General features: G+C 50.1%; 1 protein-coding gene across 3 annotated transcripts in view; it reads left to right on the top strand.

Moving 5' to 3' along the window:
• Positions 1-22,555, top strand: part of Ebf4 (EBF family member 4) — a 72,765-nt gene extending 50,210 nt beyond the window's left edge. The window contains exons 8-18 of one of the 3 annotated variants that reach the window (XM_055612836.1): positions 10,589-10,670; positions 11,363-11,480; positions 11,565-11,698; positions 11,788-11,914; positions 13,245-13,333; positions 13,439-13,504; positions 13,591-13,762; positions 13,848-14,033; positions 17,049-17,246; positions 20,215-20,290; positions 20,481-22,555. In XM_055612836.1, the coding sequence (XP_055468811.1) occupies positions 10,589-10,670; positions 11,363-11,480; positions 11,565-11,698; positions 11,788-11,914; positions 13,245-13,333; positions 13,439-13,504; positions 13,591-13,762; positions 13,848-14,033; positions 17,049-17,246; positions 20,215-20,285 (1,243 nt within the window). In that variant the 3' untranslated portion in view covers positions 20,286-20,290; positions 20,481-22,555. Of the gene's footprint in view, positions 1-10,588; positions 10,671-11,362; positions 11,699-11,787; positions 11,915-13,244; positions 13,334-13,438; positions 13,505-13,590; positions 13,763-13,847; positions 14,034-14,288; positions 17,247-20,214; positions 20,291-20,480 lie in introns of those variants that run through there. The other 2 variants (XM_055612957.1, XM_055612893.1) reach the window with 2 other exon arrangements.
• Positions 22,556-23,507: the final 952 nt, after the last annotated feature.

Here is a 23,507-nt window from a genome sequence, read left to right as displayed (position 1 = left end):
GTGTGTGTGTGTGTGTGTGTGTGTGTGTGTGTGTGTGTGTGTGTGTGGTGTACCTGGAGAGGCCAGAGAACAACCTGAAGTGTCATTCCTCAAAAGCAATCATTCTGTTATTTTTATGTATTTATTTATTTTATGTGTATGACTTTTTTTTTTTTTTCCTGTATGTGCACCTGATGCCTGCAGAGGACATTAGAGTCCCTGGAATGTTCCAGCTGGTTGTGAGCCACCATGTAGGTGCTAGGAAGTGAAACTGGGCCCTCTGCGTGAGCAACAAGTGCCCCCTCTTCACTGCTCGCCCCCTCCCCCTTCCTAAAATGTGGGTGCCAGGGGTTGAACCCAGGCTCTTATGCTTGCACAAGAGCTTTGCCAACTGACCCACGTCCCCAGGCTCCATCATGTTCTTTCCTGAGTCTTTAATTCCATCCTGAGCAGCAAGGCGGTGAGTCAGGCACTCTGATAAGTGTTTAGGGGGAAAAAGGAAGAGATCTAAACAAATGATTTGTGCCCCCAGAGAGCCCTGAAAGAGCAGCTGAAGAGACAAAATATAATTACTTAAACGTTTCATAACAATAAAACAAAAATCAGCAAACTTGAAGACAAGTTAGTTGTGTATACTACATAATCATAGGAAATAGAGAGGGCTGGAGAGATGGCTCGGTGGCCAAGAGTACCGGCTGCTCTTTCAGAGGACCTGCGTTTGAGTCCCATCACAAACAGCTAATAACTGTCAGTAACTCCAGTTCCAGAGGATCCAGAGCCCTCTTCTAACATAGACATATATGTAGGACTTGCCCATGCATGTTAAATGAACAGATAGACAGACAGACAGATAAAATTTAAAAGAGGACTAGAAAGCAACACAGGATTTTTAAGACTACATCATAGTAGCCAATACCACACATAGACGTTGAAATTGGCTGCTGTAACTGGAAAACTGAATTTTAATTGTATTTAGTTATAACTAAGTCAGACTTAACTTTTTAAAGTTTAGTGTGTGGGGGCGTGCGTGTGTCTGAGTGTATATACATATACCACAAGCATGAAGGAGTCTGTAGAAGTTAAAGAGGGCATCAGATCCCCTGAATTGTAACTACAAGTGGTTGTGAGCCTCGTGTGGGTACTGGGAACTGATCCTGAATCTTCTGCAAAAGAAGTGCTTTTAACTGCTGAGCCATCTCTCCGGCCCCCCTTACATCAGATTTAAATAACTGCGGTCAGATATCAGCCGTCATAGCTCTAAGACTTTAAGTAATTGCTTGATTGGCCAGGATGATCCCGCGCTGGGGCTGCAGGGAGACCATCCCTTCCCATTGGAGGCCGTAGCTCTTCCAGCTGTTAGACAAGATCACTCCTGCTGCGTGGTCAATGAGTGTTGCTTCAGTGACACTGTTGAAGCAGGTCATGTCTCAGCCATGCGGCAGAGGTCAGCTATAGGTAGCACTTACATCCTAACCCTCCAGTCAAGAGCAACCTAACAAGTACGAGTCAAAGAGAAAGCCCTCCAAATTCAGCCATATTCCTAATACAGTAGTAAATACAGCGCTCCTTGTCCCACAGTCCCAAGTGAAGCCCACAACGGCTTGCCTCTTCTTCTGCCCTTCTGACCTCTGTTCACATGATGCTGTCAGTGTGGGTGTCGGTCTTGAACCATTCCTTTCCTGAGTGGCTTGCATATCCTTTCCCTGCCTGTTCCTCTTCACAGCTCAGAGTATCTGAGGGAGGTTAGAACAAAGGAAGTTTGAGAAAAAATTTCCCTATCTGCCCTGGGGATCAGATAGGCTGAAATGCTATTTATGAAGATAAGTGTCTCACAGGGACCCCGGCTCTATCAAGGACTTCGGCAACTCTCCCATTGGGAATTACAGGAAGCCTGGAGATCCATGACAGGAATCTATAGTGTTGACTGTACCCAACTTGAGTATTGAGTTTTGTTTCAAATGAATGCCTTAGATGCTGCTCTATTGCTGTGAAGAGACATTATGACAAAAGCAACTCAGAAAAGAAAGTATTTAGGTGGGGCGGTGGTGCATGCCTTTAATCCCAGCACTTGGGAGGCAGAGGCAGACACAGCTCTGTAACTTTGAGGCTAGCCTGATCTACAGAGTAAGTTCTGGGACAGCCAGGGCTACACAGAGAAACCTTGTTTCGAAAAGAAAAAGAAAGAAAGTCTTTATTTGGAGGCTTGCTTACAGTTTCAGAAGGTTAGTCCATGGCATCATGGTGCGGAGTGAGGCAGGAGGCAGGCAGGCATGGCGCCAGAGCAATGGCTGAGTGCTCTCATCTCATTCTCAAGTAGGAGGCAGAGAGACTGGGCTTGCCATGGTCTTTTGAAACTGAAAAACCCACTCCCAGTGATACACCTCCTCCAACAGGGCCACACCGCCTAATCCTTCCTAAGTAGTCCACCAACTACAAACCAGGCATTCCAATATATGAGCCTATGTGGGCCATTCTCTTCCAACCACCCCAGAAGGGTTAATTGGGGTTGGGGCTCAAACTACCTTGGGTGTCTAGCCATATGTCTTGGAGCCATGCCTCTCTAGTCTGGGCTTCAATCTCTCATTTGGTGAAATAGAACTGACTGGCTGTCCGTTTGGTAGGGATGTTAAGAAAATAATGGCTGGGAGATGTCTCTGTTGGCAAAGTCCTTGCTGTGCAAGCACAAAGACCTGAGTTCAATCCCCAGAACCCACACAAGAGAGATGGGCTTGAAGAGATTATAAGGTGCATGTTTATAATCTCAATTTTGGGGAAGCAGGAGAAGGAAGATCCCTCGAGCTCGGTGGCCAGCCAGCCTAACCCCTTTTTTTAAAACTTCAGGTCAGTAAGAGACCCTGCCTCAATAAACAAGGTGGAAGGCACCTAAAAATGATGCCTAAGGTTGTCTTCTGGCCACCACATGCATACATACACATGTGCAGAGAGAGAGAGGGACGGAGGAGGAGGGGAAATAGCGATGATGTAAAGAGGCTAAGTGAGATATGTGCATCCATATTCTGCCATAGTATCATTTTTTACCTGTGGCCTCCCACCCGGCCTCTAGTGACCATCTTAGACAGCAGAGGCACCTGAGTCTAGACAGCAGCAAGAACATTCAGTCACAGTCAAGGAAGAACTTCATGACTCGAACTAACCACGGTCCTAGATGAGCATCCAGTGGTGGCCATTAGCACGTGCTCTGTCCTGGGGCTCTTTTCCTGGGGCTGGAAGAGTGTCTTCCTCTGGATAGAGAGGGGCTGCATCCAGGCTCCTCTTGTTCCTTTTGCCCTGGATTACTTGCCGAAGATGTCTGGGCTTGTCATACCACCCTACCTGCCTCCCCACTTAACTCATAAATAGGAGCTGCCAAAAGTTTGTACTTGGAGCTCAGCTCACCACCCTCCTGGCCGTGGAACATACCACTAAAGTCTTCCCCCCTCTCTCATATCCCCATGTTACCCACAGATTCACTTTTTTTTCTCTGTCAGGAGGAAGGGGGTCTAATATCTTGCCTTCACTTAAGATCCTCCAGGCTTGTATGTATGTGCCTGTATTCAGATGGACACAAACACATTTAATGCTCAGGTCAGCCACTGCCACTGCACCCCAGCCGGTCCCCAATTGCACGTGAAGAACCCAGAGATCTTCAGTTACCAGCCTCTTGACTTCCTCTCCCCTCAGGAAGAGTGGGGTCCCCACAACTCTTCATGGACAGCCCAGGACTTCTTAGCAGTCTCTCCACCCCCTCTCCCCAGCTCCTCAGGCCCCATGCCCAGCCTTGAGGTTTGGAGAGTCTAGTAAGTGCCCCATCAACATGTTAATCAAATTACTTAGGAGCTAAAATTGACGCTGTTCATTAATTATACAAGATTATGCTAATTGTGCATGCAAATGCATGCAGGGGAACAGAAGGTGTTCAGGCGCATGGTGGGCCATTAGCATAGAGGATGGGGTGCGGGCGCATTGGCATGCTAATGTATGCGCCCTGGCTATTTATAGTCCCCCAGCCCATCTGCACAGCAGCCACCTCTACCCTAGTTGGGGATCCTGGTGGGGAGACTAGGTCCAGGCCTGTCAGGTGGCTGTGGCACCGGAGAAACCCTGTCTTGACTGCCATTGCACACCAAGTTGAGGAAGGAGCCCGGGCCACCTCCATGCATGCCTCAACTCCTTCAGCTACCTCCCCATTCACTCTGGCCTCATCTCTTCTCTCTGGTGTCACAGTCACTAATGCATTTGCTGAGGGTTTCCCTTTGCCCACTGTGTCCAAATCACACAAGATGAAGCCAGTCCGAGGTTCTGACCACAGCTGCCCTCGGACACCACTGGACAAGTGTGCCATTCATGTCACTACTCTGAAAAACTGTGTTCCCTTTGCCCCCTGCCTCTCTCTGAGGCCCTCCAAGACCCAATGCTCAAGAGCAGATGTGAGCTATAGAAAGCCTTACACCCTTCGCTGGCAAAACATGTGGCTCTTACACGAAATACTTGGCAAATTGTCTTGCCACACCCACCACTGTGCTGTACCGGTTCTTGCTCTTTGAGTTTCTTTATTATTTGTTAACGTATTATAAGTCATTTAAAATATTGTTCAGAATAGACCTTTCAGCACAGGCCTGTAATCCCTGCCTCTCGGGAGACTGAAGCAAGAAGATCACAAGTTCAAGGCCAGCCTGAGTAACTGAGGGATTGGGGCTCAGTATAGCACACTTGTCTAGCATGCATGAGGCCCTAGATCCAATCCCCAGCACTTCCAACAGCAGCAGCAAAGGAAGAAGTCTGGCTGATCTCTACGTCCCCTGTGACCGACAGGTAAAACGTGTCCCATCAGTCCTTTGGAGTGGGTGAATAACCGGGGTAAAGGTTTTCAGCAGCTGTCATGCGGTCCTGCGTTAAGAGTGGAGGCCAGCAGACGAGGAAAGCATTGTTCTTGGGCGCTGTCCTGCTTTGGAGGTTCATGAGCTCAAATACAAGGTTCTCAGGATAAAAATTAGCAGAGGACCCCTCCCTCTTTCCCCATTCCAGGCTCTAGTGCCGCCTTCTACCTAGACCTACTTCTACAGTTTTATATTGTCTTTTGCTCCACATCTGCTTTCTTTCTTAAGACCTTGACGAGTCCCACTGTTGTTTCGAACACCTCGTTCCCAACTTGTGCACCTTTCACTACAGTCTCTTTCTAGACCTGCACAATCCAATATGGCAGCCATAAGGTACATGTGAAAACAACTTTAAATAAGTGAAGATGAAATAAGGTTTCAAATATCAACACCCCAGTGTCTATACATCTAGGGTTCAGTAGCTGTGTGTGGCTGGTGGATCTCACTCTGGAGGAAATGGGATGGCAGCTGAAGTACAGGCATTGTCTTCTGTGCTCCTGGCTGGCCTGTAGGTGAACCCCACTTGGCTCTCACAACAGCTTTCTCTTTGGATGTGGGCACCATAATTTCAGCCTTCAGTAAATGTCTCGGAATGGGAAGGAGGAGGCAAGGAGAAAAAAAAGCCAAAAGAAAGCCTCAGCTGTGTGACCTGACCCCTTATCGAAATGTCTAGACATAGACAGTGAGATGGGATTTTCATGAAGGTGGTTATCTGAGGAGATATCTGAAAAGATCGATCTATCTCATAACTGTCAATCCATCGTTGACCGTGGGTTGCCAACAGGGACGACTTGCTTCTGGTTGGGGAGGACTCACAAGTAGTGGGGCAGCTGTGAGCCCTTTACCAGCCAGGAGTCAGGACATCTGTGGGATTCAGGCAAGTGCGCCCAACTGTGCTGTCCCCGGTCCCTGGCCTGGGAAGAGCAGCTCAGGCCGCTCTGCTTTCTGCACCATGTGAATTCTTAAATTTAACAGTGGAGCCGTTGCTTGCTCCTACACTTTCTTCAGCTCTTGCCTCTTTTGGATGGAGACTGTGTTGGGATAGATGGGGTACTGCCCCTCTAAGAGATCATCTGTGAGGCCAGTGTTTGTACCTGACTCATGCTCAGCCCAGCCCGGCTTCTTTGGCATGTCCCACTGCTGAAGAAGCGCCAATTTGATTTCATTCTGAGCTGTTTTTATTCAGAGGACTAGGAAGTCCTTAGAGAGATGATTAGGAATACCAGACCAAGTTCAGCTGTAGGAAGGTAGGTGTGCCTCTGCTGTTCGATTTGTTTGTTTGAGACAAGGTCTCAGTACGTAGCCCTGTGTAAACAGGCTGACCGGGAAATCAGAGATCCGCCTGCCTCTGCCTTCCAAGTGCGGGATTAAAGGTGTGCGACACTGCACCTGCCTGTGAGGGATTTGTAATTTAAATCATGGGCATCTGTGTTCTGATGCATATCTGCCTCCCTTTGAAGCTTTACTAAGCAAATGACTACCGTTCGTAACTCTTCTCTCTTTTGTTTTGTTTTGCTCTTAATTACACTATCTTTCCTTTATTTCTTTTTGTTTGTTTGTTTTCGAGACAGGGTTTCTCTGGGTCGCCCTGGCTGCCCTAGAACTCCCTATGTCCATCAGTCTGACCTCGAAATCAGAGATCCACCTGCCTCTTCTCCTGAGTGCTGGGATTAAAGGCGTGTGCCACCACCACCCTGCCTTAATTACATTTTTTTTTCCAGTCTGGAGAATGTTGAACATAGAAGCAGAATAGATACTGAGCCACAGAGAGCTTCAAAAATCACTAGTGTTAGCTCAGCTAAATTCAGCTGTTTTTAATCTAGAAATGAAACTAAGCTAAATTCAGCTTAATCTAGAAATGAAACTAATCTAGAAAGCTGTTTTTAATCTAGAAATGAAACTAAGCTAAGTTCAGCTTAGTTCAGCTGTTTTTAATCTAGAAATGAAAGCCACAGACACAGCATCCAAAGGCCCCAAACTACAGGCAAATGGAAGTATCATAAATGAAAACATCATAAAATGGAAATATCAAAATAGTTCTACTGATCTCTGTACAGGACACCTTTAAAGGCTGCAGAGTCCTGTCATACCATCCGGTGGCTGGGAAGCCCAGAACGTTTGACATCCAACCTGCAGGGACTCTTGTCAGCACCAAAAGTTCCAAGAGATCTAAGTTCACATCTCAACTTGACTCTCCTGGGTAGCTTATTCCTTGCTTAACCTTTATCTTGTTTGTACTCCAGGAGCAATTACAGACCTACACACCACCTCAGGATTTTGAGAGGATGTAACAAGATGATGACAAGTGACGGACTGAGCAGAGTCCCAGGCATTCACTAAATAATTGATGAGTCTGGGTCTGCTTTAAGGTTTTTCTATTGCTCCCTCTATGAAGCATTTTATTTTCATCTCATACTTGCATTCCTAGTGTTTCCTCCCAGTAATTCTAAGGGCAGCTCCTGGGGTGGGGCCTCTTTCTTATAGTCCCTTCTCAGAGATCCAGATAAAATTGCCCCCAGAGATATCTGTTGCCACCAGTGAGAATGGCACCAGGTGTAGTTCCATGCTTACTCTACTGAGGCAGTATGCTTGGCTCTTTCCCTGCAGCCTGTGGCCCAGGTCATCAGAGAAAAGGCTTCCCTGAGCTCCCTCCCAGCCCTCCAGCCAGGGGCAAGGAGTGCTGCACAGAGGACACCCCATGTTCTTTCCGGCTTTAGGGGTGCAGTGTACTTCCTTTGTGATGAGCAGGGATTCACCAATCCTCACTAAAACATGTATCCCTAGCTGCCTGCCTGCCTGCCTGCCCTGATGGTGTTCTAGATGCTCAGGCCCCGTGTCCCCGTGTGTATTTGTCTCTCTGCAGCTATCCTTCCCACCAGGCTCCTGAACTCTCACCTAGCTTCCAGGCTCCGCACCTGGCCTCTCCAGACATGGCTTAGAGAACTTGCCACCCTCCTTCCCATTCCCTCACTTCACTATCCTTCTCCTGACCAGCCCTAGGAGGCAGGGACACTGAGTGGCTCCGTCACTTATGCCAAAGCTCAATCTTCAAATGTGGAAAGACCACAACTATGAATCTCTTGGTGTTCTCTGTAACCAGTGGCATGAAAAACTGGCTCGAAGAAGACTGAGAGAAATTTATACATAGCTATAAAGTTGAGGGGACAGGGGAGAGAGGGGAAGGCAGGGAATATGTGAAAAAGGCTGGAATATGATTGCCAGGTTAGATGCAAAACTAGATAATGTCCATAGGACAACAGAATTTCAAACTTTCAGACTAATTTCTCTACCAAACAAAAATTGCCTACCTCTTCCAATGTAACACTTACATCCATCAGGTTTTTACCATTCAACTCCTAACATTACAGCATGGGTGCCCCATTCACTAGGAATAGGAACAACAATTGGCCATTTTTTCTAAGTGTTTGAAATCAGATATGTATTTCATACTTGCAGTACATCTCAGATTGAAACTAAACGCATTCCAAGAGGTTCGGTGCCATAGAGGATTTAAGAGAACACAGATGTTGGGTCCCACCAGAACTGTTTAGATGCAGCAGGTCTAGGGCAGAGCCTGAGCCTCTGCATTCCTGCCAGGTTTCTATGCAACACAGCTGGTCTGGATGTTTTTGAAAACCGCTGTGACAGTGGCCTATACCTGTCAGCTTCCGAGTGTACAGAGTAACGCTTACTCACAGTATCCACCTCGCAGGAGCCCTTCCTCTAGAAGCCTGGGAGTTGGCACAGTGAGCAAGTGTGGATACTAGGGAAGTACCTTTAGGGCTTACCCCACACATACTGGTCATATGATCCACAATATCCAAAAGTTAGCATTAATCCCCTTAGCGCAGGGACTGTGTTCCAATCTGAGATGCTTCCTTCCTTCTAGCTCCTCATAAAAGCATGCTGGGTACTGAAAGTCATAAGCCAGCCTGTACTTTGTATGCCCAGGGGGCTGGTGCCCCACCACACACTCGATTGTGGATTGTGGGCATGTCCGAGGACTGTGAGGCCGCAGGGCATCTGTACCATGAGACGCCTTCAAGAGTGAGAAACATGTAAATAGTGTACAGAGAGCTACAATATGTATGCTTTCAAACCACCACCTTCATTTTAGAGCCTTATCTGCTACCTATTACAGTAAACAGCATGGTACAAACGGCTCCCAAGTAAGTGGAAGGAAAGTAGGAGTGCTGCCCAGAGGGCCCAGGAAGCGTGCTTCATGCCCAGACCCTCCAGGACTTAGCCCTGCCTTCTACAATTGCAGGATGATGGAGAATGCTCTCAGAGCCTCCCAGGGCTAAGCACACATTATAGTATGTGTAGCCACAATGGCCAGAGTATGGCCTACGGTTACTTTACTGATGGTGTCAGGCCTTCCCACCTACTGCTTGGAAGACTGAAGGATCAAGTGTCCTCGTGTTTGTACATACAGTGGCCTCTTCACAGCATGTACTGTGCTTTTTTTTTAAAGCAATTATTATATGTAAAAAAGGAGCAAATCACTGCATATGTGTATGATATGTGTATATGGTAAGTAGGGGTTATCGGACGGGAAGTCTGCTGAGGAGGGTGTCGTTTTCAGTGACGGTTTTTTAAATCATATGTAGGTATGATTTTAAATCACAAGTAGGTATATTATTTTCTATATTCTTGCTATGCATATACCTTATAGTATAGACACATAAGACACACGAGAGGCACAGACTTACGTGTGCTTGCGTTATTCTTTTTTTTTTTTTATTATTTGATTGTTTTGAGACAGGGTCTCTCTCTGTAGTCTTGATTAGCCTGGAACTCACTATGGAGATCAGGCCAGCCTCAAACTCACAGAGATCTACCTGCCTCTGCCTCCCAAGTGCTGGGACTAAAGGTGTGTGCTCCACCATGCCTGGCCTCATGCTTGATGAGAATAGGCCATATTTCAATATATGCTTGTGCTATGGCTGTATCTTGTGAGTAATAAGAGATAAAGCATTTGCATCATCTATAACTGACACACTTTATGCTGCATGCATATTGGATAGGTGGTGGTTATTATCTGGGGAGAGGTGTGCTATATGACAGATATGTTGTGTGTGACGGGCATAGGCTATAACAGATGGTAAACATGGTAAACACTTTGCTTTCAGTATTGGGCATATGTAAGTATGTGCCCAAGTATATGGGACATACTTCGTATGTGTGGTAGGTACACATTGTGATGAGTATAATTTGTGAGTAATAAGTACACATACATATATTGTAGAATTTATCACTGATACATTCTGTGGTGGATATACACTGGGAAGGTAGATATACATACATACATACATACAGATAGATAGATAGATAGATGGATGGATAGACAGATAGATTTTACAAGACAGGTTTTTCTGTGTAGCCTTGGCTGAACTCAATTTGTAGACCAGGCTGGCCTCGAACTCACAGAGATTCATCTGCCTCTGTTTCCCAGAGTGCTAGGATTATAGGCCTGGCAATAAATATACATTTTATAGACAAATAAACACTAAGTACATCTATGTAGTTAGACAGTCCCTGTGACAGATCAGTTTGGTCCATCTCAGGCAACTTGTGTGTACACAGCTTGAGATAGGAATATGGAGTGCGTACCTGTGTTCAAGCAAACAAGGGGTGTCACTGTGCTGGGAGGGGGCTTGGCAGAGAGCCACGATCTCCATCTCTTTACGGAACCCCCCAGACCCTTGAGCCTCCCAACCTCACTGTTCCAGGTTCTTCCTCAAATTCTTTCTCAAATGCAACCAGAACTGCTTGAAGAACGCGGGGAATCCCCGAGACATGCGCCGTTTCCAGGTAGGTTTGGGAAGCCTCTCACCCCGCGCAAATCCACCCTTTACCGAGGGTGAAGGGAAAGGTGCGACCCTGCCGGAGCCTCCGCCCAGCCCAGTGCCTCAGGGCCTGGTGCCCGCTGGGGGTGGGGCGGCTCCATCTCAACTTATGCTGGCTGCCAAGGGAGGCTTCATTAGAGTCCCACTTAAGAAGATGCTAATTGTGACATTTTTACATGATTAACGACCCAGGTAATTTGCATAGTGTGAAGCCGAGAACAGCTGCCCTTAGCACATCCCCAACCTGCACACCCCTCCCGAAGCAGGGGGTAGGGAGATGGCAGCACCGATTTCCTGCCCAGAATAAAGTGGGGGTTCCTGTGGCTGATGTTGTGCCTCAACTTTAGGAAAGCATTCCTGTCTCCAGACTTGATTGACTCTGAATAGTGTCCCTGTGTGTGCAGAGACTGGGGTGCTCTTTGCCTGAGAGCTTTTGGTTTTTTTTTTTTTTTTTTTTTTTTGGTAGCTCCTGAGAGGTCGGTTCAGCTGGGGGTGTCACCTGGTTCAGCTGGCCTCGGCTGTGCCAGCTCAGCCCCGACCCAACCGAGCCTCCCCTCACCTACTCTGAATCCCAGCTTCCAGCCACCGACCTCAAGATGCTCGGTCACTCAGGGGTCCCAAGGGGCCCAGCCCGACTGGTCTTATCTGTGCACACAGGTGGTGGTGTCCACGACAGTGAGTGTGGATGGGCACGTGCTAGCCGTGTCTGACAACATGTTTGTGCACAACAACTCCAAGCATGGCCGAAGGGCCCGGCGCCTGGACCCTTCTGAAGGTCAGGACCCCCAGCCCAGCCCTGGCCAGCCTCAGTCTCTCCCGTGGTGCAGTCCCCTGAGCTGGGTCCTCTCCTCCCTCGCAGCTGCCACCCCCTGCATCAAGGCCATCAGCCCCGGGGAGGGCTGGACCACGGGTGGCGCCACCGTCATTATCATCGGCGACAACTTCTTCGACGGGCTGCAGGTCGTGTTTGGCAACGTGCTCCTGTGGAGCGAGGTGGGCCGACCCCTGCCAGTTTCCCTCTGCGTCTCACGGCCAGGCCCTCCCCACAGGGCTAGACCTGCAGACCTCCCCTCTCCTCACAGCTCATCACCCCCCACGCCATCCGGGTGCAGACGCCTCCACGACACATCCCCGGGGTAGTGGAAGTGACCCTCTCCTACAAGTCCAAGCAGTTTTGTAAAGGAGCCCCTGGCCGCTTTGTTTACACAGGTAAGGGATCGGGCAGCCGAAGCAGGGGCTAAGACCCACAGAGATAGCCCCGTGAGCTCAAGGAACTCAAACACAGCTGCAGAGGGTGACAAAAATCTACAGCTGGCAGAAGATCCCAGGCAACTAATCCTCCCCGCCCCGCCTCCTACTAAAGCCTTTGTGCTCTTGACCTGTGTTTTCCCTGAGTTTCCGGCTCCTTGGAAGCAAGTTCTGCCCCAAGTCTTCTCACCAGGGACTGCCTCTCCCAACTGGCCACGTACTCTGGAGTTCAGAACCTCTTTAGGGGTTTTCTTTTTGTTGTTTTGCTTTTTCATCTTAAAGATGGCTCCAAACCGCTTCACAACTCCCCAAGTCTTTCCCGGGTATCTTGGGTCTTCCAGGATGCAGTCTGCATTTACATTCTGGTGTGTGTGAGCCCCCCACCCCTCAACACACGTCCTTGTACAATGCCTTGGTGAACAGCTAGCACAAGGCTTAAGGGGATGCGGGGAAAACTGGGTTCAATCTGACTGCTGGTGGGGATTCTAATTTCCTGCCCTCATTGCGAGGGCCTGGGGATACTTTCAGGCTGCTCCTTCATAACTTGGACAGGCTGAGCGGCAGACACAGAATGGGTGGGTGGGTGGGTGGAGTTCCAGGGTGGAGGACCTGACAGGGGAAAACCCACCCCTGGGAGTAAGCGCTGAACTAAGCTGTAACTGGAGAGGGATAGGGAGGCAGGCACTGGCCAGAGCTGTGCACTTTATGCTTTGGGGGAAAGGAAAGGAAATGAACTAAGCCTGGCATTGGAAGTGAAGAAAGTAGAGCCTTTGAGACCAGGGTGCAGTAAAGAGCTCAAGGGGGAGGGGAGGGACGAGAGCCAGAGACTGGCTGAGTACCGCATCCTCCCGAGCCCCATGTTTTGGGGGGGATCCCTTTGCTGGGGTGCAGGCAAACCTTAATAATTACGTTACTGAGAAGCAACCTGCTCCGTGATAAATATTGTTGAGGCCTTTCTTTTTAAATGACAAACTGATACGAACAAATGCAAAAACTCCCGGGTCCTGGCCCTAGGAGTGTAGAAGAGCGTGCGCGCGTTTGTGGGTGTGTGCGTGCATGCGTGTGTGCGCGCCTGTGCGTGTGTTGATGCCAAACTTGGCACGGAGCCTGACTCAGTAAATGTCTTGAATTAATTCTGACCGAATAAATGAAGGAACCGAGACGACCGCTGTCGGCGCTCGCTGACATATAGGGGCGGGTTTTTTTTGGGGGGGGGGGGCAACGTGGGCTGGTTTTGGTGGAGTGAGCTCGCCCTGGGAGGGTGTCCTCCAAACAGTGCCATTCTTTCCAGCCCTCAATGAGCCCACCATTGACTACGGATTCCAGAGGCTACAGAAAGTCATTCCCAGACACCCGGGGGACCCCGAGAGGCTGCCCAAGGTACTCAGAGGGAGGGGCCGGAGTAAGGACGCCCTGCGGGCGAGGGGGTGAAGAAGTCCCTCCAGGGGCTGCCCCTCGGCCCTTCTGTCTCTCCCCCTGCCCTAGGAAGTGCTGCTGAAAAGGGCGGCTGACTTGGCGGAGGCCCTGTACGGAGCGCCCAGCAGTAACCAGGTATGGCGTCCGCCAGCGCCGGGGCCCCGGGGCTCTGACCCCGCGCCTACCGCTGCCCCGGCTGTGCCCCGCTCTTGTCTTCGCAGGAGCTCCTCCTGAAGCGCGCGGCGGACGTGGCCGAGGCTCTGTACAGCGCCCCCCGCGCGCCGGCACCGCTCGGACCCCTGGCCCCCAGCCACCCGCACCCCGCTGTCGTGGGCATCAACGCCTTCAGCAGCCCTCTGGCCATCGCCGTCGGGGACGCCACGCCGGAGCCCGGTGCGTGTCGCCGCCCCCGCCGTCGGTGACGGCGCACCGGAAGAGCCCCGCGCCCCCAGCTCGGCTAACCACCCCTCTCCCGCAGGCTATGCTCGCAGCTGCGGCAGCGCGTCTCCCCGGTTCGCGCCCAGCCCTGGCTCTCAGCAGAGCAGCTACGGCAGCGGCCTCGGAGCTGGCCTCGGCAGCTATGGCGCGCCCGGTGTGACTGGCCTCGGCGTGCCCGGGTCCCCTAGCTTCCTCAATGGCTCCACTGCAACCTCACCTTTCGCCAGTGAGTGTCCCCAGCCCACAGGAAGGGGGGAGGGCCAGCCTGGGAATACAGAATGGACCCAGCCCTGCCTTCAGCCCATCCTGGGGGTGTGGACTTCCAGTTCCTGCCTTATGTCGGTGGACCTAGCCATGGAGAGCCCTCAGTCCGTGATTTTGGACCTTAGCCTCACTCCTCGGGGAGCCCCGGAATCCTGGGGACAAACCTCCTGCACCTTAAGCCCGATTTGCTGACCCCAGTTGTGCACATCGCTTCTAGCTCTCCTATGATTGAGAAGCCGCCCTTAATTAGGGGGACCTGTGCTGAAACCTGATGGACAGCAACCTTTTGGTCCTTCGCCGGGACTTCGGGAGGAGGCTGGCGGCCCCTGCTGGAAGCCTCAGGAAACTCTAGAGACTCGGGCTTCCAGCGCCCAGCAGCCGCAGGAATGTGGGGCTCTTGGTTTCGGAAGTGCTTCCTGGGGCTGGGGAGAAACGGGATGGGGGTAAGAGGAGGCTAGGGGCTCGGCGGGATCCCAGAGGAGCTTCCTCACTCCCTCACCCACAGGACAGTCTTATTCCAGTTCTGAGTACCTTGAGCAGCCTCTCAGGTTCTCCCAGATGGCAAAACAAGGAAAGCCCTGCGACCAGAGCTGGATTCAGAATTGAGAGTCTTAGGCAGGAGCTGTCAGACATCGAACAGTTACACCTCTGGACTTAAGTTCCTCTTAGTAAATCAGGATCATCTCCACCTCCTGCCCTAGGAGGCTCCCCTGCCTGACTATGCCTGTGCATAGAAAGCCAGACAAAATTCAGAAAGCGTATGATTTTGCAGTCCCGCCCCAAACCGTAAGTGCTGTCATCTTGGGTTAAGACAGCTCCTGGATAGATGGATGGATGAACAGTGGATTTTTATGCTTTACCGCTGCCTGTCATCCCCTTGCGATTCCGGTGGTTACTCAGCAGGTATTTATAATACACTTACGGGTGACAAAGCACTAGGCTTGGCGGACTGTCCACCAGTCACAAGAGAGCTTGTTCCTCAAGGCCTGGGGCACTACTGAACCTGAAAAATAGCCACAGCTGCCCGAGAAAAAGCTTGTGGCTTTGCCTGCATTTCCCTCACTTCTGCCTCCCCATGCCCTCTGTTTTCTCTTACCTAAAGTAACAGTCCAGTCACCAGCCTAACCTTTCCTTACGAGAGGTGCTGTTCCTACTGGCTAGAATATGGCCTGGCACGTACTGTCCTTTGACATTGACTTGGCTTGTCAAAACCAAGCTCCCTCTGAGCCAGAGTCCACACAGGTTGTAGCCTTCTTGTGTCCCTCCCAATGCACGCCTCTCCTGGCACTTGGCTCAGATCAGGTTCCACTGCTTCACGTCCCTAAGGCAGTGTGGCCTCACAGCCTTTTTCTAGATTTCCCTTGTGTTTGAACCCCTTGCCCTTTTCCAGATGTACATTACTGCTGACAGCAGGATAGCTGCCCCAGTGCACAGTCTATCCTGGGTCATCTCGTTCAGCGAGGGCAGAACCCCCAGAGCCACTTGTGTCCTGTTTCACCATCAGCAGGGACACGCTGAACTCTACTGAGGCCCATTCCCATCTCATAATACCTTCACCCAGGTCCACATCCACTCCCCCCCCCCCAAGGGCAAGCTGCTTTGCGACATTTGCATAGGGTGTCATTCTCATTGAGTTTGCCAATGTCATCTAGTCAGAGGGTCTGTGTTTCTACTTGGTCTTTGGTATTAGTTGTTAGCAAATCTAGGACTCCATAACTTTGCAAAATGTGGCTATTAGCTCTCTGAGCCTTGAGTGATTGTATGTGTGTATTATATAATCATTGGTGTTAAGCAGCCAGGGATTTACCAGGCAGCACTGAACATTTTCCTCAAGGAGGCCACAGGCTAAGGACATTTAAAATAGGGTAGTGATTGCAGTTATTTTTTGTATCAAAAGTCAGTGAGTGGGTGTTCTGATGTCAAAGGAGTCTTCCCAGGCCACAGATTTCTCCCAGGAAGTCTGTACCTGCTGTCCATGCCTGGTGGTTGAAAAAGATTAAAAATCCTGCCTACTGGTCTTTAGAAGTGAAAAGTAGGAAAATAGGTTCAGATGAGAATGTAGAGAGGAACAACTAAGATTCCCTATACAGGAGCCCTGGCAGACACAGGAGGCTTTTGCGGTCCAAACTGAAGATGACAGGGCCTTGAATCAAAGTGGAAAGAAACCTTATGTGTGTGTGGGGGGGGGGGAGTAGAACAAAGTGGATTTTTGTTTGTTTACGTATGAGTGCTTTATTTGAAAGTACACCTGCATGCCAGAAGAGGACATCAGATCCCAGTATAGATGGTTGTGAGCCACCCTGTGGTTGCTGGGAATTGGATTCAGGACCTCTGGAAGAGCAAACAGTTCTCTTAACTGCTGAGCCATCGCTCCAGCCCCCACCAAAGTGTTCTATGTTGGGTAGGAGGGTTCACTTGGAGAAGCAGTTTGGGTGATTGTGTGAGCTGTCATCCTTGGTAGAGACGCCTTATATCAGAGGCTGCATATAGACCAAAACTTCATTCCTATCCACAACTTTGTTGTGACCCTTAAACTTTGATAGTAGCTTTGGCAACGCATAGTCATAAGGATTTTATTAGCATTTCAGAATTTTAGCAGTTTTCAGCAGGAATCCCAAACTTTTCATCTTTTTCTTCTCTCCCATCTTTGGGAGTGTTGCCCCACTGTTTTTGTTTTCGCTGGGACTGATCCTGTCATCTCCAACCCTGTACATTGTGTCCAGAATTCCTAAAAAGGCAAGGACTGGTCCAGGACCCAAGGGCTTGCAGTTTGCCTCCTGGCACTACCTTGTAGTGGTCTTCTTAGGGACCCCTCAGGCCCCAGGGAGGCCCGAGCCTGCAGCCTGGTCAACAGCCCACATAGGACTCACTGCTCACGCGGCACCACTACCCCGCTGCTCACTCTGGTGCTGTCTCCCTGTTGTGTCTCCCCCTGCCTTCCCTGCCACACCTGCCCCTTCCTCGCCCCGCCCCGGAGTCATGCCCTCTAGCCCCCCGCTGGCAGCTGCCTCCTCCATGTCCCTTCCGGCCGCTGCCCCCACCACCAGCGTCTTCTCCTTCTCGCCTGTCAACATGATCTCCGCTGTCAAACAGAGGAGTGCCTTCGCCCCTGTGCTGCGCCCACCCAGCTCCCCATCCCAGGCCTGTCCCAGAGCCCACAGAGAGGGGCTGCCAGGTGAGCAATCAAGGCTGCCTCATGGTGACCTAAGGGAGGGGCCTACTCCATCTGAATGTCACCAATGCCCCATGCAGTTGACCAGTTGTTTTTGGAGGGTGCCCGGCAAGAAGCTCTGTGGGGGGTCCAGGAAGACCCATCTGGACTCCACTTCCTTGAACCTTAAAGCTTGAAGTACTCTGGCCTCTAGACCCACTCAACTGACCACTGGGTCATCTAAAGAACAAGAGGGCGCCGACCTTAGGAAAGGTTTAGCCTAGCTTCCCCTTCCCCGCTGTGCAGATTAGGAATTAAGAACAAGTTCCCCTCCTGTGTCCAGGAAGCAGATACTTTTCTTTTCCACAAAACTTTCCCACCCAAAAAGTCACTGTGAAAACTCGGTGGGAGGAGGGGGAGGATGGCTGTGGGGAAGGAGGAAGAGGTAACAGATACGGGGTAGAGCGAGTTCCAGTTGGGAAAGACATCTGGGAGCAGGGATAGATGAGGTTGTCATCTTGCCATTGCAAAGCTCCAGGGATGTCTGGGGGGATCTCCCAGGACCCAAAAGAGAGCTTAGCACTTAGCACAACACCTGGCCCTTGGCGTTTACCCCATAGTTGGTACCTGATAACTAAAGGTTAAGTTTTTAGGTGAGTATTGGATCAGAAGGCCCCCTTCAAGTGCAGAAGCCTCTAAAAGGGTTCATTGCAGTCTGACAGACAGCTGAGTTGACAGAGGCTGGGCTAGAGCTGGGGTAGAATATACCTCACCCCTATGGCATAGCCTCCCAGGGAGTAATGGGCCATCCTCAGGGAAGAACCTCCCTTCAGTAAACTGTGATATTTATTCCATTTTTAATAAACTGAGATATGCTGTGAATCGCCTAGGAAACAAATTTAGTAGAGCACAAAAATTTATTTATTTATTTTTTTAGAGACAAGGTATCTCTACATAGCCTTGGCTGTCTGGGAACTCACAGAGATCCATCTGCCTCTGCCTCCCAAGTGCTAGTATTAAAGGTGCACAATATTTAGTTTTAAAAAGAGCATCTGGACATTCATTCCTAGTGGTATCTTTGAGGCTTAGGAAGAGACACCATGTGGTCTCCTAAATCTGAGATGGTTTGCTGAGACCAAAATAAAGTCATAGAGGCAAGGCTGCTGAACTAGACCCATGGCCAGCCTTCAGCCCAGTGCAGTGACAGTTGGAAGAATGGTAGACAGTCCCCTGACAGGCCTCTGAGCCCCAAGGTTCTCCATGAGAGACCTGGGACACTGGAAGGTGTTGAAACACCGCATGGGGCCTGGGAAGACAACTGAGGGTGACAGATCTACACAGCAGCCCAAGACCCACCCGACCTCTGGAAAACATGGCTGCAGTGGAGGATGGCCCTTCAACCCACTGTGGTCCAGGAAACTGCTGCACTCCGCCCTACTCTGTAGATAGAACGGGACCTTTCCCTCCAGAGGCTGCTGCTCTGGGCATTCCAGACAGATATGGATGGTGATTCAACTAATTACAAACTTTTATACAGGGTAAGACTGGTTCTCTAAGGCAGTAAACTTGCCTATGGAGAAACTGTCCTTTCCTTCCTCCGTCCCTCCTTCCCTCTGTTTCTTCCTTCCTTCCCTTGTTGACTTTTCACTTTTCAGACAACAAGGGAAGCCCAGAGCAGCCTCAAACTTATTAACATCACTGCTCCATTAAGCCCCAAGATTATATTTTATCTTTTTTTTTTTTTTTTTTGGTTAATCAGAAGTCTCCCCCGAGCCAGGCATGGGGACTCAGACCTTTAAACTCAGCGCACTGTGGAGACAGAAGCAAGTGGGTCTCTTTGAGTTTGAGGCCATCCTGGGCTACATAGCTAGGAAGTTCCAGAACAGCTACGGCTGCATAGTGAAATCTTGTTTCAAGACAAATGAAAGAGTCTCACCCAAGCTAATCCGTCTTAACACAGAGATGGCTTCTATGGTCGGCTTATTAGCTATTGCTTCAGGGTGACTCTAAAAGAATACGCACATAGTCCTAGCTGGGCACAAAGACAGGACTGTAAATCCCAGATCCAGAAGATCTCCAGTTCAAAACCGGCCTGGCTTACATAGCAGCGCCCGGTTCCCAACTTCCGCAACCCTGAAAAAGATATAGCCCCTCTTTACATGGTCATATTTCCAACTTTTGGATAATTTGTCTTAAGACGTATGTGCAGCTTAAAATGTGGGAGATGGAGCAAGCAGAGGACCCAGTTTCCCTGCCAGTGCAAGGAAAGCGGTCGGCAGGGTGGGAGCTATGAAATGATGTGTTTCCCACCTCTGGGTGGCAGACAGGCTGCCGCTGTGTGTATATGTCAGTGCTCCTAGAACCTGCCTCTTCCTTACTGCCATGGTCCTCACCTTGGCCCTGGAGAAGGTGTGTCTGAGCTTGAGATATGGCATGGTGAGCAAAGTATTTGCTGTGCAAGCATGAGCAGCTGGGTTCAGTCGCCTGACTTCCACAAAAGGCTGAGTGTACCGGAATACACTGAACCCCAGTCCTGAGGCAGGCAGGCAGGTTCCTAAGGCTCGCTGGCCAGCGAGTTTACCTGGGAAATAATGACAAGTTCCAGTTTCAGTGAGTGGCCTTGTCTCTAAAATAAAGTGGAGAAAGACACCCAGAGCCAGCGTCTGCCCTCCACCACACACATGCACAGGTGAGCACGCTTGCATACGCATACAAATACGCCACACAGAAAGACAGACAGACAGACAGAGAGGAAGAGGGAAGCCTAGAAGAGAAGCCCAGAAGTCAGGAAAGTAAGGAAATCAAGAGTGTAGCCTGGACATCCCGGGAGATCTTTTCACCTGTAATGTGACCCCAAACAAGTGTCAGAGAGCTTGACAGCCTGTAGGAAATGTTATAGGCCCTGCCTTCTGTCTTCATCCCAGAGAGGAGCAGGCAGGTAGGATCAGCGGGCCACAGCAGGCTTATTTCCCTCTCTCCTTGGTGACCACAGACCAGCCTTTTGAAGATCCTGACAAGTTCCACTCCGCGTCCCGGGGGCTCCAGGGCCTGGCATACTCCTGATTACGGTAGGTGTCCATCTGACTCTTTCCCATCTGGCCCTGGAGTGGGTTTAACAAGGTGGGGTAGTTGGGGTCCAAGTCTTCCTTCCTTGTGCCTGTCTAGATAGCTGACTAAGGCACATGGCTGAGAGCAATGGCTTCCTATCCTCTTGTAGCTAGCCTTCCTCCAAGACTTCTCTTCTCTTCTCCTCTCCAGGTCTGCAGGTGCTGTCCCCACTGAGGCTGGACTGGAGGTCCTGGACTCACATTCATGGCTGGATGGCAGCACAAACAGATACAGGGTCAGGACTTCGGGTAGACCTCAATCCCTGGGATGTGCGGGGAGAGGCCTTCACCTCTGTGCCCAAGGCCTCCTCATACCCGCAGGCCCTCACACTTACCTCTCTTTCTTGGGGCACATTAGAAGCCCAGCACTGTGAGGATGCTCTTGGCAGGAGAGCATCATAGGGAGGTGTTGGGGTGTCGGGCCTTACCCACTGGATCAGTTCCTCTGTAAGAGATGGATTTTGTACAGACCAGAGATGTTGGTAAGATGAGCGACAATTAGGAACTGTGAGAAAGAGGACAGCTCAGGGAGAGGTCACCTAGAGAGACCCTGTTTGCATCTGACCGATCACACCTGACCTAGCAGCCCACTTTCTCTCTCGTGAGCAAGGTGGTGTCTAAGGGTCTCGGGAGGCCCATTCAGGCTCCCATGGAGCTGCCCACAGCCACTGGGCCCCAGTGGCTGCCCCACCCCTCTGAGAGAAGCACGTTCATGCTGATCACACACACCTCCCTGTGGGGGTTTTAGGCATGGAAAATGCACAGAAGGGCCTTCTGAATTTTGACTCTTACCCCAATGGATGGTTCATGAATTTTGTCCCCCTACCACCATACACCCAACTCCAGTTGGCCCCAGAGAACATCGTGGCTGCACCTTGGTGGCCTCATGCTCTGCTGAGTTTGGACAAAATGGAACAATAAAGCCAGATGCAGGTGGCCACGTGGCCTCTCTTGCCTGCTTCCTTGGTCTGCTTTTCTCAGTGGCTCTGCAGCTCTCCGAGGGCCACTTGGTCCACGCTCCTGGGCAACTTTGTGTCTCAGGCTTTTAAAACATCTCCAGTGACCTGAGCATGGTGGCACACGCCTTTAATCCCAGCATGTGGAGGGGGTGGAAGGGTGGGTGCAGAGGCAGGTGGATCTCTGTGAGTTTGAGGCCAGCCTGATCTACAAAGCAAGTCCAGGACAGCCAAGTCTATATAGAGAAACCCTGTCTCCAAAAACAAAGAAACAAGCGAACAGACATCTCCAGTGGGCAACTTAGTAATTAGCCCCTGTTTTGTGCCTCCCAGATGGGTTCAGTGCTAACAGGGTGAGGCATGACCAGGAACTTAGGACTTCCTATCCTGACCATCTGGCCAAGAGCAAGATGAGGGTTGCCGGACATTGCTGGGAACTAGGGCAGAGCGCATTAAATGCTAACTAGATGTGTAGGTTTCGGAGGCTAGAGGACCTATCATGTTTGGCGGCAGCTTTGGGGCCCCAGGATACCCCTTTCAATCACACTTCAACCCCTCTTGCCTCCTCCCCAGGTCTAGACCCCTTTAGGCTTTACCTAAGAGTTTTAAAGGCACATAGTAAATCATTCCCTTGGCCTATTCACCCACCAGAACCCTACAAGACTCCCAGACCCAGAGACATACTCTATGGGTAAAGTCAGGTTTCCTCCTTTTGAAAGATATTAAAAAAAAAAAAAAAAAAATCCACTACCCAGTGAGTCCAATGCCCAATCTGGACCTTGGGCACTTAGAAACCCTGTCTTTACCAACCCCCACACCCATGCCCTGCAGCCTGACCAAGATTCCTGGGATACATGGTTGGTGTCACTGACTTCAGGGCCGGGCCTCCCCTGCTGTCCCTGGTGGAAGGCCGAATTACAGAAAAGCAAAGCTTATCTACCCAAGCCTTTTCCATTCAACTACAAGCCTGTCTTGCCATGCAGGGCCAAGGCCAGCTCTGCAGACACTAATCTGTCCTGGAGACAACTGATAACTGGATGGTGGTTACACTCTGGTCCCCGAAATCGACCCACGGTGCCATGATCAATATAAAGTGAGATATGGTGTCTCTCTGTCCTCAGTGATCCCATCCTAGTACTTAAGCACCACTTGAGTTATCATGACCTCTCTTACACACACACACACACAATGAGAAACCTGAAAAAATAGTCTCTTCCTCTACAGGAAGATAAGCATCGTGGCCAAAGCCACCTCCAAGCTCTGTTCCCCATTGACACACCAATTTTTGAAATTTAAAATAAAAAATTTAATACTAGTTGTGTTTGTGTGTGTGCATGGCACAGGGTGAGTGTGTCAGTGGAAGGTCAGAACTAACTTTCAGAAGTCTGTTTTCTCCTTCCACATTAAAATCCAGGGATCAAACTCAGGCCACTGGGCTTGCATTGCAAGAGCATTTGCTGACTGAGCTGTCACACCAACCTGGCACAGAGTTTATTTTTAATTTTTTGTTAACATTGTTGATTGATTAATTGAGAGTATGTATGTGTGTGTGGAGACACAAGTATTGGACACGTTTGAGGGGTTCATAGAGACCCTGAGGTCTCCAAGATGATTTTTCCACATAGGAAGCAGTCACAGGGTACAGTATCTTTCTCGCCTAGAAAAGAGACTTCCCAGGCAGTGATTCTCTGAAGTCCTGAGCTCCTTGGCTGGAGCCACCTTTCTCCAGTCCATGCACACCTTTGCACTTTTACCCACCAGCTTCTGCCCTCTGCTGTCACCTTGGTGATGGTAACCACAACCAGTAGAAGATGGAACAGAGTGAGCTAGAAATCTGATGTTCACAAGAAGACTAGCGTGAGAGCCTAATGAATGGGAGGCAGGGACCACAGGGGTGGGCCCTGGAGGGTTTGCATCAACTCTGCCTGCTCCCGTTCTCTTCCACAGCATTATCAGTTGGGTTTGTTCTTCTGTTTGCTTTTTGTTTGGTTGTTTAGGTTTATGTTTTTGTTTGTTTGTTTGATTTAAGGATCTCATTATGTATCCCTGGCTGGCCTCAAACTCACGGAGATCTGCCTGCCTCTGTCTCCTGAGTACTAGGACTAAAGGGACAGACCACCACACCCCGCTAGAATCGGTTTCTGTCACAGTGACCAAAGGAGCAGAGGTGTTGTTTTTAAATGGCTAGTCACTGTCCAGAACTATTTGCTAAACTTGCTCTC

The sequence above is a fragment of the Psammomys obesus genome, unplaced genomic scaffold, assembly GCF_907164565.1.
Source record: "Psammomys obesus unplaced genomic scaffold, mPsaObe1.curated_primary_1811, whole genome shotgun sequence".
Taxonomy (NCBI): Eukaryota; Metazoa; Chordata; class Mammalia; order Rodentia; family Muridae; genus Psammomys; species Psammomys obesus.
The sequence above is the reverse complement of the archived record's forward strand: the minus strand, read 5'-3'. Positions and strand labels throughout refer to the sequence as shown.